This window comes from Acanthopagrus latus, chromosome 13 (genome assembly GCF_904848185.1).
Source record: "Acanthopagrus latus isolate v.2019 chromosome 13, fAcaLat1.1, whole genome shotgun sequence".
In the NCBI taxonomy this organism is placed as follows: domain Eukaryota; kingdom Metazoa; phylum Chordata; class Actinopteri; order Spariformes; family Sparidae; genus Acanthopagrus; species Acanthopagrus latus.
This window is the reverse complement of record NC_051051.1, coordinates 5,793,324-5,810,625: the sequence shown is the minus strand read 5'-3', so window position 1 is coordinate 5,810,625 and position 17,302 is coordinate 5,793,324. Positions and strand designations below refer to the sequence as shown.

The 17,302-nt window shown below is 43.6% G+C and overlaps 2 protein-coding genes across 5 annotated transcripts in view; one reads left to right on the top strand and one right to left on the bottom strand.

Annotated features, from left to right (window-relative positions):
- Positions 1 to 17,302, bottom strand: part of ksr1a (kinase suppressor of ras 1a) — a 30,927-nt gene continuing 13,625 nt past the window's right edge. For 2 of the 4 annotated variants that reach the window (XM_037119985.1, XM_037119988.1), the window contains exons 3-21: positions 14,047 to 14,194; positions 13,472 to 13,961; positions 11,310 to 11,491; positions 10,804 to 10,873; positions 10,305 to 10,388; positions 10,127 to 10,188; positions 9,925 to 10,034; positions 9,248 to 9,416; positions 8,941 to 8,982; positions 8,538 to 8,586; positions 8,384 to 8,444; positions 6,047 to 6,346; positions 5,765 to 5,961; positions 5,574 to 5,670; positions 5,332 to 5,465; positions 4,954 to 5,085; positions 4,106 to 4,241; positions 3,828 to 3,961; positions 1 to 1,958 (exon numbers count right to left, since the gene is read on the bottom strand). In XM_037119985.1, coding sequence (XP_036975880.1) covers positions 1,952 to 1,958; positions 3,828 to 3,961; positions 4,106 to 4,241; positions 4,954 to 5,085; positions 5,332 to 5,465; positions 5,574 to 5,670; positions 5,765 to 5,961; positions 6,047 to 6,346; positions 8,384 to 8,444; positions 8,538 to 8,586; positions 8,941 to 8,982; positions 9,248 to 9,416; positions 9,925 to 10,034; positions 10,127 to 10,188; positions 10,305 to 10,388; positions 10,804 to 10,873; positions 11,310 to 11,491; positions 13,472 to 13,961; positions 14,047 to 14,194 — 2,604 coding nt within the window. In that variant the 3' untranslated portion in view covers positions 1 to 1,951. Of the gene's footprint in view, positions 3,962 to 4,105; positions 4,242 to 4,953; positions 5,086 to 5,331; positions 5,466 to 5,573; positions 5,671 to 5,764; positions 5,962 to 6,046; positions 6,347 to 8,383; positions 8,445 to 8,537; positions 8,587 to 8,940; positions 8,983 to 9,247; positions 9,417 to 9,924; positions 10,035 to 10,126; positions 10,189 to 10,304; positions 10,389 to 10,803; positions 10,874 to 11,309; positions 11,492 to 13,471; positions 13,962 to 14,046; positions 14,195 to 17,302 lie in introns of all 4 variants that reach the window. The other 2 variants (XM_037119986.1, XM_037119987.1) reach the window with 2 other exon arrangements.
- The window catches only part of LOC119031483 (gap junction delta-2 protein-like), a 49,420-nt gene continuing 41,463 nt past the window's right edge, over positions 9,346 to 17,302 (top strand). Inside the window, exon 1 of the mRNA XM_037119993.1 lies at positions 9,346 to 9,453. The gene's annotated coding sequence lies outside the window, so the exon portion shown is untranslated. The remainder of the gene's footprint in view (positions 9,454 to 17,302) is intronic.

Here is a 17,302-nt window from a genome sequence, read left to right as displayed (position 1 = left end):
TTATTGTTACATGACAAGCCTCATTTTATTGTCTTCCATGGATGAAAACAAAAACTGCGTGTACAGAATGGTAGTTCACATGCAATACAAAAATATGAATTTTTACAATAACATAAAAAAACATGTATTGGCCCATTCTAAAAAAATTGTACAGCTATTTTTTGTTTTGTTTTTACAGTCTTTTTATACATGAAAAAAATATAAATATATATACATCTGTAATAGCCATAGCAGTACCTATTCAAAAAATGTCGTGATGTATTTTTTGTTTTTTTTTCTTACATATAAAACGTTTGTACAAATATTAGAAGAATCGGGTTTCATTTGCTATACATTAAATAATGTATGTACATTACATACCATTGGATTTTTGCAACACGACATTTAACTGCAGTCTTTTTCACGAGAAAAAAACGACCCCACGTGTTCCAACACAGGACGCTCAACTCAGTCGCACGTGCACCCCAACACACACACACACACGCACGCACACACACAAACACATAAATACAAGCACGCCAACTGAAGCCAGCAATCACAAACAGTATACACAAGCGCGCACAAGAGGTAATGTTTTAGGAAGATATAGGACACTTTTGCGCCAGGTTCCTGATTTCTGTTTTTTTTTTTTCCTCTCTTTTTCTTTTCTGCGCAGAGAATTGAAATCGCTTCTCGAGAGGAGGATCTTTCTTAACAACTCGTATTCTTTATAAGGTGCACTTTACACTTCAATGGATGGACATTGCTATTTAAAAAAAATAATTAAAAAATCTTGACTCATAAACAGCCAGCATCATTCCAATTCCCACGCAGATTGTTGAACGATGAGGGGAATATTTCCGCCTGTTTCTTTTTCTTTTTTTTTTTATTTCTACCCCCATACAGAAGGTCTTCATCAGTGCCCTGTTTTTCCAAATGCGATCCAATGAAACAGTGAATTTACCGGGTTACACTCCAACAAAGACAACACACAAAGTGAGCACTTCACACTGTCCAAGCCTCCCAAAGAGAAAAAAATATATATATATATAAAAAACACTGCAAATATGACTATTCAAAAAAACCAAACTAAACAACATCAACAAAAAAATAATCATAATAATAAAAGAAAAAAGAGTTCATGATTATTTTCTCCCCCCTCCGTTGTTGACAAAGTGCATATTGTGTGGAGACATGGGCTGGTGACCATCTCAGCACACGCCGTCGCACGAACATTAAAAACTGAGAGAGGAGCGAGGGAGGAGAGGAGAGGAGAGGAGAGGAGAGGAGAGGAGAGGAGAGGAGAGGAGAGGAGGGCAGGTGGTGTCGAGAACATCACTCAAGCAGCCTGTCAGACGTGTGTCAACCCCTCGGGGGCGAACATAGATAAATGAAGTGGTCCGATTTAGTCGTAAGGGTCCATTTTTATGTCCAGCAGTGTGTGTTTCTTTGTGTGTGTGTTTTTTTTGAGGGAAAGAGTGGTAGGAGCCCGGGCGAGAGCGACCACGGTACAGCAGCACAGAGAAGGTGAACGGGGGTGGCGGGGGGGATGGAGGACGGGGGAACAGCCGTCGGCGGGCACAGACCACAGCACGCCGGTCGGTCTCAGCACAAGCCGGTTATTTTCGCAAGCCTCCGCAGAGTCTCCCCCCTCGTAAGACGTTACGGAACAGAACCAAGAGGAAGGCAAAGATATGAGACGAGAGGGAGGGGGAGAGCGTGGAGGACGACAGGTGCGCCGTCTCCCCCCCCCCTCCTCGCCTCGCTCCACCGGTCCCTCTCTTCCACCCACCCCCCTCCCTTCCGACAAGAAAACGGTTAGACATGGAAGATCAGACTGTGGATTAGTGGAAGCAGTGTCTGTTTCAGGCAGCGGCAATGCTTTGATCAATCCTGTAAGAGTTAAGGATACAGGAGCATGCAAGGCAGACCCAGGCTTTGTTTTGCATTGCTTATGTTTTCAGAGCGACTGCTACAACCTAGATTAGAGAGAAAAAAAAAAAGAGAGAGAAAAAAGGAAAAAAGAGAGCAAAGGAAAAACACAAACGTTAGACGGTTAGTGAGAGTAACAGTGAAGAAAAGCAGCAGCATATCACACACACTTAGATCAGTTAAAAGGACATTCGCTTGCAAACGTGCGAGTTCAATCGAATCATTGTTTTAAGATCTGTTTTTTTTTAATCATTTTATGACCAAGCAGACCTGGTGCAAAATGTTTCTCTTTTGAAGAAAAGCATGCTTCCATTTCTTTTTATCATCCATCTAAACAAGAACTGGATTTTTAACCACGAGAGATTGATCGTGTGGGGTCTCGGAGCAGACGCGACAGAACTTTGTGGAAAAAAGCAAATCATGAATGAGGAGTTTAAAAAAAAAGTGGGGAAACACGTGGCGTGAGAGCAAAGCTGCGATGAGGTCATGAAATTAAAACATAGCGATGCTGTGTGGCAGCAGGAAGTGGAAAAAAGCTGATCTGGGTGTGAAAAGAAGATGAAGGATTACCACAGACCGATGAGATGACATGTGAGGTTTGATTTTAAATGCGTTTTTTTGGGGGGGACTTATACTCTTGTTGTGACTTTTTAGGTCCAGAAATTCTAAAGACTCTACGTTTTTTTGTATGTATTCAACAGGAGACATATTATGCTGATTTCTAGGCTCATAATTCAGCGCTTAAAAATGATTTTTTTCTAGTTTTCTAGTGTCTGTAGTGCCACGACAGTGTCGCTGTCTGAAACACTCCTGTCTCTTTAAAAAAGGCCCCACTTCAGAATACACAGTCTGTTCTGATTGGCCAGCTCACGAATGCCTGAGACAAAACCGCTTGCCGTGTGTCTCCGGTAGGCTCTGTTGTGTTTTCATCTTCCAGTTCCCTTCACTTTCTACCATGAATATAGACATATATTATGGAAATATATGACACAGTGACGCAGTGATGTCATGAGTGCGATTGCTGATGAGGCGTTTCAGGATCAGTGTTTTCTGTGGGAGAAGGGAACTCCCATTCACTTTTTAACTATTAAGATGTTTTACAAGCACCCACACCAATACAACACACTGAAGGAATGGAAAAAAAAACAAAAAAGCATAATAGGTCTCCTTTAAAATCGGACTTGTTTCACACTTAGTGACTCTAAAATTTAAGATGGAATGTTGTAAAATGTCTCGTATCTACTCCTCGATGTCGGCGTGAACAAAGGAATGATTTTTAATGTGATCACACAGTTAGTGGCAAAATTACTGTTGTTTGACAGAAATGAATACAACTCCATTTCAAACTGTACATGAGTGCACATCTGTCTCATTAGTCTGTTTAACTTGTCCTGCCTGCCGTGTTCAATCCAATCAAACTGTGCGGCAGCATGTGATGTCGCTCACAATGTCCTTTATATTCTGTGATGACAGCGACAAGTATGCAAAAAAATGTTTAAAAAATGCACCATTTCTGTCCAACAACCAGTCAGGATTGTTTTTTTGACAGTTAATAAATTAAAACTTTACAATTCACATTCAGACATCTAAAACAACAAAGTTCACATTTCACGAGAGGAGCTGAGCCGCTGCAGTGACAGAATGTATTTGGGATCATGTGCGATGATAAAAAGGAAAAAAAAAAATGAATGAATTCAAAACCTGTTTAACTTATTTTCAAAAATATAACAAACAAATATCCATTTATCAATCTCAACTATAAATAAGACTCTTTAACCCTCCGGAATACTCTGAAAACTACGAGCCCTTGTACCACAGGGAGCCAGAAAACCCACAGTAAAACTACGGCAGCTTTTTCTTTGTGTTTTTCACATATCCAGTGTCTTCACATGGTCCGTCCCTGTCTGGATACCTACTCTGCAGACTTCCAGAAGTGTCCGGGGTGAGACAGCCTGCGGTTCAGTTTGGGCAGCTTCTCCAGCATGTCGGCCAGCTGGGTGAAGGTCGGCCTCTCTCTCAGGTCGTACGCCCAGCAGGCAGAGAGGATCTCCTGAGAACACACACCAACCTTCAGTCAATGTACTCGTCTAAGCGGAGCACTGGAGCTCATGATATCTCTGCACCATTAAATCAACGCTTGATCACTTGCAGAATGAACATGCACAGACACATTTGTGCTTTTGTCTCAACTCACAGTGACCTCCTTGCCGAGGCTGATCTCCGTCAAGACCTTCTTTATGCCCTCTCCGCTCCCCACCTGCCAGATGGTAGCTTCCACAGGCTGGTTGGTGATTGGCCAGTCCCTAGCTTGAAGTTCATACCAAATGGTGCTGAAAAAGAGGGGAGGGGGGGACAAAAGTAGGATTATTATGTCAAATGGTAAAGTAAGTTCTTTTTCTCTCATTGTAACACAGCAGTAGGTCTTTGAATCAGCTCTGCCAGTGTCTTTGCAAACATGAACACACTGACTGATTGAGCCTGATTGTCAACCAGTAATTTCTGAGAGTGGCGACTGTATAGTTTGTGATTAGGGGTTTGATTCGACAACAGAAAAATTCTGCACCGACATCTTTGCTATTGTTAGACGTCGACTGTTATGCCCCAACAGCTGTCATTTGCATTTTCTCATTCTTCTTTAAAAAGGGGAAATCTTACAACAACAGATGTTTGTCCTGGATGCTTTTTGCAGATTAAGGCAAAAACAAGATCAAATAATATACATAAAAAAATAAAGAGTCCAGAGTTCAAAAACCTTCAGTGATTCAACAATAAATGGCAAAAGATAGATGTTACAAAGTTTAGTCAGTAAACCATCTTCCCAAAAAAATTCATCAAGGATCTTTGGCAGTTTTTTCCGCTCAGTTTTTTCTTTTTGAGTGAACTCTCCTCTCATCAATAAAGAATATCTGAAACGTGCGATTCTGCACTGTCGAAACTGAATGCATATTGCGAAGTCCGGCTCATTTGAGGAAATCTCTCTTTCCACAAACCTGGGACCTTTCTTACACAGTACTCTACGATGCGTCAGTGTGCAGGACTTACCCAAAGGCGTACACGTCTGCTGAGGTGGAGAAGGGGAGGCGGTCCTCGTTGTTACCTGGGCTCATCCTGCGCACAATCTCTGGCGCCAGATAACAAATCCAGCCGTGTGGAAGTTTCAGTTTGTTCTCGCGCCTGAGGAAAAAAAAAAGAAAAAAAAAGGGGGGGGGTACACATGTTTCAGTAAGACATGAAACAGAGAGGTAGACTTCAGTCACAGAACACTGGCTGACAGGGGGAGATGCCTGCAGGACTGAAGCCGCTGTGGACCTCAGCAATTATTACAAATCACCGGACCTCTCCAGGTAATAGCAGTGCAGTGTGAACAGCACTCCAAGCTGAGGTTTGTGTTTTGAAGGCCTCTTGAGTGGCGTTTCTTACCTCCCTTCCTGAACAACTCCAGAGATCCCAAACAGCCCGAAGTCTGTGATCACGACTTTATTGGTGTCGTGGAAAACGTTCTTCGACTTCAAGTCTTTGTGGACAATGCCTTTAGCGTGCAGGTAGCCCATTCCCTGTGTCGGAAAAAACAAACAGAGATGGTCCGTGAAGTGTTGTTGTTATATCAGACAGGGATGTTGAGGTTTAAGCTGCTCCTGTTCACAAAAGGAAAAAAAAATTACCTTCACAATCTCCTGAGCGATTTGTCTCGTCTTATTAATATCCAAAGTGTTTTTAGTGTCTCTAACAACTGAATACAGCGTCCTCCCTTTACAGAAACTGCAGGGAGAGAGAAGAAAAAAATATAATTGGAGATTAAAAACATGGATTTTGGGTTTAAAACCATTTTTCGAGATGCGTTTGATATTCTCACCTGGTGATGATGGCGAGGTGGGGTGGAGCCATGCAGGCCCCCATGAAGAGGACCACATTCTCGTGCCTGGTCTGTCTGTAGTTCATCACTTCCTTTTTGAAGAGCTTCAGGTGGTCCTGATTGTTCCCGTCGATCTCGAGGAGTCGGATGGCCACCTCGCCGTGCCACCGGCCCTTGTGCACTTTGCCCCAGCGGCCCTGAACAAACGTCAGCTTCAGTTAAAAAAGGGCCATTTTGGGACATAATACATGTGTTTTTAAACATCTAGGTCCGATTGCTAACCTTTCCTATGAGCTCCCCGAGGTCCAGCTGCTCAAACGGGATGTCCCACTCCTGCAGGTAGACGCTGGTCTGGCTCGCCTTGCGGGAAATGGGGCCCTTCCATTGGTTTCCTCGAGAGCTGGGCAGGTCGTCCAGCTCGTCGACCTCTCCGTCCGAGCCCACGTTCATCCTCATGTCCTCCCCGTCGTCATCGTCGTCGTCGTCTTCTTCCCCTTCATCATCGTTCTCCTCCTCATCGTCTTCGTTCTCCTCCTCCGCTTCGGGGTCTTCATCCTCGACCTCAATTTCCTCCTCGCCTTCCTGCAAGAGCACGGCTTCGTTAATCAACAGCACATAAGCGAAAGGAAACGAGTCTGCACAATGTTCTTCAACAGCATCTGTAAACGTGAGCCAGCATGGGACCTGAAGGTTTTATTTTTACTGTGTCTCCAGCTTTGTGTTGCTGTCTCATTTGTAAATTGTAGTGATATTTTCATGTCAGCAAGACTCTCCGGGATAAATTAATAACATCACTGGCAAAACAAGTCAAGTGGGTTCCAATAAAAAAAAAAAACTGTCAGAGGAGGGAGCGTCTCGCTGAAATTACTAACAAGATACCTGATATTGTGAAAAACTGATATAATCATGTTACATTCCTCCTTTTAAAAAGTGACCTGCTGTAACTGAATTAATCGAACAGATCTTCTGCCCTTTCAATCTTCAAAGTCCAACACGGTTTCCAGAGAAATTAGTTTGACCCACGTCACCCCGTTTTGACAGACGATTTTCAAAACTCATTTTTGGTGCCGTAACTATCGTCGTGTTTTCTCCGCCACCGTTTTCATCTTTTGTCTCAGGTTAGCAGGCCATCTGCATTCCTGTGTCACAGGTCTAGTGCTTCCTTCCAGAGGTTGTTTACGCTCATTATTACTCAGATCCTGCTGGGCGCTGGGACGGATGCATCCACTCATTTTTATTGTTTTTGACATCTCTGTGTTTTCCTGTGATGGATGGAAATATCAGTTTCCACAAATTGAACAGAATGTGATGCGGGATACATTTTTAGAAATATGACTCTAAACAACCTCATTATACTGACAGTAAAAATGTAATTTTAGGGGAGACACTAAAGGTAAAAACACAATTTTTCATGCACTGATCAGTTTTGAGATTTGGGGTTTCAATAACAAGGGTTGTTTTAGAGCTGGTGGAAATAAAAATACACATTTAGGTGTTTCTTTTAATTCAGATTTACCAAATCCTGTTTCAGTTTCATGTGACATCTGTTAGTTAAAGAAACATCCATTATCTTAAAACTCTCAGTCAGAAATCTCCACTTCAGCTGCACTGACATGAACTAAACTGCTCACTTCTAACTGAGGGGGTTTGTTGATGAAGGTTCTCAGTCATCCAGGTCATTTTAAATCTAAATGCTGTAGCGCAGGCGACTGGACTTGTTTCAGTTTCTTGAAGAGCAAGAAATCTAACTGGACAGACTTGGCCGGGTTTTAAACTCTGTGTGGGAGTGTTCTTACAGAGACGCTAAGGACACGTGTGAGCTCTGAGTTTCAGAGTCGTTAGGGCCACTTATTGGTCAAACCGGCCTTGATGGGGGTTGCTAAGGCTCGGTGAGACCAGGTGTGAATGGTAGTTAAGCTGTTTGTGGAGAGAACTCAGTGTTGCAGCTTATCACCCACTTACTATGCTGTACCGAGTTAAGAGGTGAAACGTCTTCAAGAAACTGAAAACACGATTCACTCAACATTTTTCTTCCATTTTCTTTCTCATTTTTTCTAATTTTCTAATTTTTCTGTGTAGGGGGTCCGGTCTGAGACACATTATTATCAAACTTTATATTCAATTGTTTTAAGAGTATAACTTAAGGTTACTGTGCAGTATTATGAAACTGTGATATAAGTCTTGGTAATTGTGACTGCAGCTGTAAATGTGATGTTTCTTATCCTCTAGTCCGAGTGATCTGGGTAATACTGAAACTGTGATACAAATGACATCTCTGTTCTGATTTCTGGATCCAATGCACAGATTTTTGTTCAAGAATAAATGCATATTTGTGCATTTTACCTAGACAAGCATCATTGTCATACATGAACATATACTTTCCAAAAACTAGTAATACAAAAGAATGTCTTAATATAAGTATTGAACTGGGAAAAGTTCAGGTTGAATCATTATCAATCACTTTTAGCGTCTCTGTGGTCGCACCACCAGTTTTATTTTCATGATTTATCCATTTGTATAATTTCTGATTGGCCTAAAGTGACTACAAACTACATTTAATTATACAAGTTTGTTTGAAAAAATACATATTAATTGTATCTTGTATGTTGAAAACATTACCTCTTCATCTTCATCCTCAACCAGCTCAGCATGTATGTCGTCCGTCTGCTCTATCTCAGTGCTGCGATACAGAGAACTGATGTCAGAGGGGTAAACACCAGGAAAAACTACATAATTAATATTCAATATTTTTTTTTTTTAATGAATGTCTTACACAGTGTCTTGGAGGACATCCGGGTGCAAATGTGCAGGACTGGAAACATCTGTAGGGAAAAAAGAAGGTGGTTTTTGGAGGAATGATGGGAACAAAAATCAAAATTTTCCTGTATTTCCTCCCTTCATGAACCCCTCGCAGCCCAAAACACATACACAAGACTGCTCATGCAATTTCACACTACCACCACCAGATGGTGTCAAAAGCCTGTTTTTTTTTTTTATTTTTTTTTTTACTGTCAACATGCAATCCTTACGCTGGCACACAGTGAGACAGAACTACAGTTAACTGCCCCAGCCCTAAAAGCAAACATGCAGATGACAGAGAGTGCGGCAGTGAATCGAAGGTTTACTAAAGTGGGAGAAGAACAATGCGGCGCGACGCTTTGCAACCGTCAACTCACCGGGGAAGATAAACTGCTGTCTATGCTGAAAGTAACAGGCAGCTTTTGTGATTAGAAAAAAAACAGAAAGAGGAGAAAGACCGACAAGGATGGCAGGGGAGAGAGACGTCAGGTTAGAGAAGCTTTGTTGTTAAAAAAAAACAAAAGCACAGTTATTGTTCAGTGTTAATGTCGTATACGGAGCGAGGAGGGGAAGAGAAGAGTGTTTGTGGAGCGAGCCACTCAAAAAGTGATCCAGGGAACAGAATCTGTATTTGTACATGGGTCTGGTTTCTGGTGTATTTCCACCTGGTGCGTTTCCTCTTACCTGGGAAGTTGAAGCGGCTGTCCCGATGGCCTTTGGGCGAGGGGTTGGGTGGCGGAGTGGCGCTGGGGGGGTTGCTCTGCTGGAAGGGTGCGGGGGAGGAAGGCGTGGACGAGGTGGTGGAGGACGGATTGCTGCTGGAGTCCAGCTGGTTTAGCACTGGAGGGTGATCCTGGTGGTGCGGGATGGATGCAAGCAAGCAAGCACAGGTCAGTATTCATCGATAACAGTCACATTGCAAATATATTCAAGATGACTCCCGCTGATTCTGCACTTTGTGTTAGTTTCATTTCACATTGTAGCAGCAACATGGGAAAACTGCTGGATTATGTTTTAGCAGAAAAAAAAGGATTGTTTGATGGCATGAAATCGGGAGAACGTCAATAGTTTTATGACTGTTTGACCGGAAAGACCAGACGGTACAAAGACTGAAATCTGACGGATAAATCAGTCGCAGAATTATTATTTGTCTGTTCCACAAGAGGATCAGCAAGAGGTCATCTGTGCAACAGGAACCAATGGAGGATTATGACAAATGTGGTCTTAATTTTCATATATACAAACACTTAAAGTGAACTCTACACTTTATGGATTTACACAGTTTATATCAAGATGTAACAACTCACAACTGTTTAAAGTGCAACATTAAAGTGATACTAGGTGTTGTAATGCACCTTTACCTTTTTCGTAATGGCCTTCGGTAGTGTGCCAAACTGTGGTGCTTCTGCCGGCCGGTCCACAGGGTTGTTTATATCGGACGGAACAGACTCGGTCCTCCGAATTTTGGCGACTAGGAGGGAAAATAGTAAAATGTCACAATGAATATGCAAACGTGCAGCGTGTGTCCATCAGCCGCAGCCAGAGGATTAAAACAAAGCTTACTTGGTAGAAAGGAGATTCTGCAGGATGGGGCTTCCTTTGTGCATTTGTTGTGGCACTTTAACCTGCACAGAAACAGCAGCCGCATATCAGGCCAAGACTGATCACTGTTAAGGCTTTCTCCCGTTTCAGTCAACGAAGTGAGAGACACACTCTTTTACATAAAAAGCGCCCAACTCACCGACAGTGTTTGCACTTCACCCCAAACATCATGTTCTTCTGGCACACCTGACACGTCTGGGACAGCCAGGACTTGGTGGAAAACCTTCATGAACCCAAGAAACGGCATCACAAACACAGTACTACATCACTCTTAAAAAGGAGCAATATGCAAGAATTCACTTGATACTCAAAACAAATAGGGTAACTGCTTTCTGCTGCTAACTGTGGCTGCTGTTAGCTCAGTTAGCTAACTAGACTGGGACTTGGAGCACCAGGGAAGTGTTGGACTGGGGTATGCTGGGGCTAGTTAGCTAGCTAGCACGCTAAACATGCTCTCAAAGACAATACAGAAGTCATAATGTCGAGAACTCCTTCAACCAAAATTTTTACATGTTGCACCTTTAAGTTGTTACCATTATTATTACAGATACGTGTCACATTTCATTACCAACACATCTAGCTTGTTTGCATTATTATAAAACTGGACAGAACATGTTGTGAGTGAAACAAAGATCTACCTGTGTGTGACTGCCAGGCCTATGTCCCTCCTCACTGCTTGCGGGGAGTTGCGATGCACTGCTACGTTATCTGGCCAGGGAAGAGACAGAGAGAGAGAGAGAGAGACAGAAGAAAGGGAAGCCAAGGAGAAAAAGATCATTGGGATATGGCACGAGGAGACTGATATCTCATTAGGTGGTTAATCACATAAAGAACTGAGGATTTAACAGTTTGGATGTTGTCACTAGAACACGGTGGAACCACATTTGGGATGTGATCCCCTTACAGTGAAAGGATTTTGGCGATGTTACCGTCACAGTCGAGCGCAAACACAAACACACAAGCTTGCACATAAATACATATGAAATAAACACCAATTTCTACAAACAAACTGCTGCATCAGTCTAGAAATCCCCCTTTTTTTTGACAGATCATATTGAATAACTGACTGTTTTACAAGTTGTCTAACACTCATATTCACTAAATCAGCTATAAAAAAAAAAAAAACAAAAAAAAAAAAACTCACTCTTGATGGTGCTGTGCTCTTCCAGCAGGGTGGGCGTGCCAGGCAGGGTGTAAGATGCTGTGGTGGCAGCTGGGGCGACTCCAGGGGTGCGCGCAGGCATGACAGGGTAACGGGAAGGCGAGTCCTCACATCCATTCCCGTTGACTTGCATATTCAGGAGCAACTTATTCTTTTTAACACACCTGCAGAGGAGGGAAAAGCAGATGGGCTCAGGGCAAAAGCTAAGACTGGGTTTTGCAAGCGGGTCGGCTCGAACACCAAACTGCATTGGGGCAAGTTATGTCAGGGTGTTAGAGAGAGAGAGAGAGAGAGAGAGACGCACGTTGGGAGTACGTAAATAGCGTTGGCACGGGATCGCCAGGGTGACATCCTTAACACCCAAACTGATGTCACAAGGAGCGAGCGGTGCCAGTTCTCTGGTTTGTACGCACACATGCACATACGCACGTGAGCAATCCCAGCTAGAAAATTAATCCATGTGTTGACTCTCGTGTTCTGTTCAACCAGCTATGAGAGCTCTGACCTGTTTTACTGTACAGTGTTGTACAAATACCAAGACAAACTAGCAGGGTCGTCTGGTTGTGTGTGTCTGTGTGTGTGTTAGATGCACTGGATCCATGTCAGCCTTATTTACTTCTGCCTATGCCACCCCCCAGTAAAGCTTTCCATAAACAGACAGGATATTATGGATAAACATGTGGCTTGTTTGTGTATGTGCATCCAATCACAATAGAGAGAGAGAGAGGGGGGAGATATGGGGGGAGAGAGAGAGAGAGAGAGAGAGAGATTGTGTGTCTAGCCACCTCTGAGCATTAGTCCTAGGAAATACTTCCTGTTTTGACATGAGTCATAATCTCTGGGAATCTGTGCGGGGATTAGCTCGTCACACACACACACAGACACACGCACAGTCAGAGCAAAGGACCAACAGGATGTGAAAGAGGGAGAGAGAACGCATGTGAGGGAAAAAAAGAAAAAAAAAGCTCGGCTTCTGTCCTGAAAACTGCACCGGCGACTGCTCTCATCAGCAGGTGATGAGAGGAACGAGGCTACAGCAGCAACACACTGACTGTTACACCACCGTGATTATGCTTCTTTTTAGAGAGGCTACAGCACCCACTACTGATATTTGTTGGGATTTCAGGAAAACCTGTGTGTGTGTAGACATTTTATTTATGTAAGAAAAACATCAACTACAATTATCAACAGAACGTGAGGAAATAAGACGTTATGTGAAAGATATTTTGTCTGCTGAAGTTAAGCATGCTGACCCATCCTGTCTCCTAATACCACTCTGATTCAGCAGTCCATACCACTAACTGCTAACTGAGCTAATGAGCTATGACAGCTGCAGTTAGCAGTTAATCCATTTAAATGCTGCACCGTATTTGTTTGGAGTATGAATCTGAGAGGTGGGCTATTGTTGCATATTGCACCTTTAGCTGTCCCAGTTTCACTGTGCTCATAGGACAGTTTGGCCTTGAACAGATGATTATTCATCTCTGTGATTTATAGGTGATACAATTGATCATGTATACAGTTGTGAATAACACAACTTATGAAGTTGTCTTTGTAACTCTGACTAGCCAAAAGCAAAAAGCTGAAGTATGAACCAGAAAGAACCAGAATGATTTGTCAATCAATTTAAGAGAATATTTGTTGCCGTTTTTGATAAATTCATCTAAATTTGATTGATTGTATTAAGTCACTTTTCAAGCAAAAATGTCAAACATTTGCTGGTTCCAGCGTCTGGAACATGAAAATAATAATTGGTTGCAGCCCTCAAAAAAACTACATCATGTTTTGCCAGTTTGATGTGCAATTGATGATCCCTTGTCAATTCAATTTCTGTGTGTCAGTGAAATCCTGAATCAGTGTGACTGGCAAACTGTTAAACAAATGTTCTGTACGTCACTGAGAATTGATGGAATCCCCTCATCTACTAGTGATAAGTGGCAGCACAGGAATAATCTGTTAAACAAGAAAGTTAAGTTTAGATCTAAGCAGGATGTGTGTGTTAGTCATTAGAACAAAGGAACTGAAGGGTTAATACAGACTGAGACATTCAAGCTGGCTGTAATGGATAACTCAGTCTGCATAGTCGAGTTAAAGACCAGATGAGATGAGGAGGTGAGTTCTGTAACAGCCTCCTGAACACCTACTTGTTGGTGGGCGGGTCCTCGATGCGGTTGCCCAGCTGGGACTCGTGGCTTTTGCTGCGCGTCAGAGTGATGTTGGGCAGCAGATGCAACACTTTGCGGGACGGAGGCGGAGGGGTGCAGGGGGGCTTCAGTCGGTGTCGCCTCTTTGAGGGCGGAGTGATGGGTGGGGTGGACGTGCATCCGTGGAGCCGAGCTGCCCGAGCCGCCGACATCGGGAATGGGTCTGTGAGAGGGCTGTCGCAGTGGAGGTATGAAGCCAGCGCCTCGGGCGTGGGCACCGCCGACACTGACCCCGAGCGGGGATGAGGGAATGTGGCGCAGGGGGTGGATGGGGTGGACTGGATGGTGGATGGGCGGGCGAGAGGCGACGGACTGTGAGGGCGGAGAGGAGTGCCCAGGTTGGTTAGCTGGTCTGCAGTCAGTAGAGAGCCGCTGTCCCTCCTCGTGGGCTCAGACAGCCAGGGGCCGCCATCTTCCCTCATCTCACCTCCTGGACGGCACAGAATAAAACATCTGGTACAAAAACTAAAAGGAGAACATGACCTGATGTATTTTGCTCATGGAGGAAAACATACCCGATTCAGTTGCACTCTTCAGACAGGAGAGGGCAGCACTGAGCCTGGCACACTCTTCTGAGCTGGACCCTAGTCTTCGCATAGTATCCCTCACCTGAGCACCTGTCATCTGCAGCAAGGCATCCAGGGACAACTTGGCTTCCACTCCCTGCAGAGGAGCATTACCAGGGAAAGAAAGAGAGTGGGGGGAAACTCAATAACAGTACACGAATGAAAAACACATGATGCATCAGTGAGAGAGGCTCAGGTGAAAGCAAAGAGAAGGTTTATGTAACATCAGTAAACGAAAAAAAAACTTCTCTCTGACACTGCAGTGGTCTTAACATCATGGCTATAGTGATCCAGTAGGTTGGTGCCGCAGCATTAAAAGGGCAGCGTGGTCGCCTACTAAATGGGTCACACAACCTCTGACTTGCGCCTTTCCTGGAAATCAGTGTAATCCTGTTTGTTTGGGGCATTTCACATACCAGTTCTTCCACTTATCTGGGAGATAAGAGCAGATTATACAGCACGGCAGACATGATTTCTATGCCTGTATCAGTAGATGCGAGTACGAACTTTAAAAAAAATCTGAGGTGGTGAAGGCCGCCGATGAGCGAGGCGAGTGAGGGTTGAGTCTGATTCCAGCTTTAACTGCAATTTTATCAGTTTCCATTCAATATATTCATACTCCGCCGTTTGAGAGTTAGTTGTGGTTCATTAAAATTCACTCAGGATTTCCAAACCAACGCATCTATGAGTTGGAGGAAGAAGACAGACATGTAATACGCGTAGTAGTGGAGACACATTCCTCAGTCGAGCACTATCAGAGTGGGAGGCAGACTGGCTAGAGCTGGACGGCTACAAGGCACAGATACAATGCTGCCAGGAACAAATATATTGAATGTGTGTGTGTGTGTGAGTCTGTGTGTGAAAATATGTACATATTCAGGAAAAGAAAATTAAAAAAACACTTTCCTCCAAAATTAAAGGTCTACATTATGTGACAAGTGGCATCCAACTACTTGTAGCTGACACAGTGCACATTAGTGCACATTGCAGGTTTTCCTCACAATGTGCACTCCTAGTACCCTTGACCTTGCAGTGCATGATCATTATTGAGTTAAAGCTGCATTATGAAAGAACTGACAAGAGAATATTGCCAGAATAACAGCCGCTAACTGTAGCCACCGTTAGCTCCAGCTAATATGCACACATGTAAGAAACAATTCAGAAGCTAGCAATATTCCCATGTGTGTGTGTGTAGACTTCTCTCTGTTAGAGAAGAGTAGCTGACAACCAGGGTTTAAACAAACTGCAGCTACGTGGATGCAGACCTACAGTCCCTGACGCATTCACTGTCCACGTGAATGTTCTGTTACTGTGACGGCAGGCAAAGCGACAGACGGCACAAACACACGGACCGCAGAAGGAAATGGGAGATCGTCCAGTGAGTTTAGGATGTTTTTTGGACATGGGAAGTACGCAATCGCTTATCAGTCAGGTTAAACCCTTTTGCTCTGAGAGGGCAAACACTGATCAGAAAACTAGGGCAGCCTCCCACACTCGTGTGTACACTGTAAGCAAAAAGGAAGCGAGCGCACACACGCAGAGACAGACACACCGACACACAGGCGAGGGTGAGTGATGTGATATTCCAAAGTGGCTGTGGGCCCTCCGCTCCCCTTCCACCTACTCACTTCATAATAGCATTACAATTTTAGCACCGTGAACAGCAAAGCTTGCATACGTGATTGCCGCGCTGTGGGCCTCCTTGATACAGTGTTATTGGTCAGACTTGCTGAGTGGCCTGGCAAAGCAATTAACGTCGCATTATTGTTGATTCTACAGATTAAGTCAAGTGGGTTTTTTTTTAGTAGCCTAAATATGAAGCCCTGCGCTGGCTGGCATAAGAATAGAACATAAATGAAATATAACAACTCACGTGCGCATGCTGTAGTTAGACATAGACAGGTTTTTTGCCTCTCTTGGATCTGGCTCGAGATTCTTTGGCTACCTTTTTCCTTGTAGTGAGCCAAGTGTTAAAGGGACATTTCACACAAACACCACAAATGCATAATTTTCCTCTTACCTGTTGTACTAATAATCCATCTTTTTATTTTTGGGAAAGCAGAGTTTTAGAATCTCTCTTTCTAGAACTCATGGCCCAGTTACTCAGTTGTGAGCAATTTCACGTAGGGACTATTTCCTGTTCGTATCAATGGGCAGAAGCGAGCGTGCAAGTACTCATGGACGGGAGGGCTCACGGTCTGAAGGCGTCCTCCTCGTGTTAGATAGCCTCTGGTCCATGAGTAGATGCACGCCTGCTTCTGCACATCGACACAGAGAAGAAACAGCTCACAACAAGGTGCGCAGATTATCTTGAGTAATCAGGGCATCGTTTCTAAGAAGAGACAATCGATGTCGAGTTTTTCAAATGTATATTTTCGCCTGTTTTAGCGCCACAAGCCGAGTGTCATCTAGTTATCGTCAAGGGACAGCGGACATTCAAAAGGCAGAAGGCAGATATGTCCAAAATAAGGCAACTCACACCAAAACGAACAATCAAAAGGAAAAATGTGTATTTTTGATTTTGGGGGAGAGCTGTACCTTTAATCATGACCAGGCTACTTAGTGGAGCCAGAGACAAGATTAATTAGCTCACGGAAAGGCACAGATTACCATTTAGGAGGCTTGCCATCATGGCAGCCACACGCTTGTATAACATTATGCAACAGCTCTCTGTCAGTTGCAGCACAGGAACAGAGGGGTTGGTTTCCAGGTTAGAGGGAAAAAAAAATGCTGCATACGATCGTTGTAATGTTTTTGGACTACTCGTTACATAATCCACGCTCTCACGCTATAGAGTGAGGGGATGCATTGTAGATACAATGCAATCCGATGATGTTTAATCTAAATGGGTCATCATCGTGCTATGACGGGGTTACATGATTTGGGAAATCCCGGTTGGTCTACAAGTGCATAAAAATCGAGAAACCTTTTTTTTTTTTTAATCCAGCACTTTGCTGAATTCTTTGACGGGAAAGTGTTGAGGTTTTTAAATTGCAAAGTAAACCGATATGAGTAAGCGATAAAACACAAGACACATAATCTTCTCTGGAACGAGGCAGTGAAAACGAAAACACAGATTGCGCACAAAGTGGAGACATATTAAAGAATAACAAGTGCAGAAACACGTAAAAATAAGCAGATTGCGGTTAGGTCGACAAACAAGGACGAACTGACAAGAAGAAGGAAAACATACAGTAGACGAGAG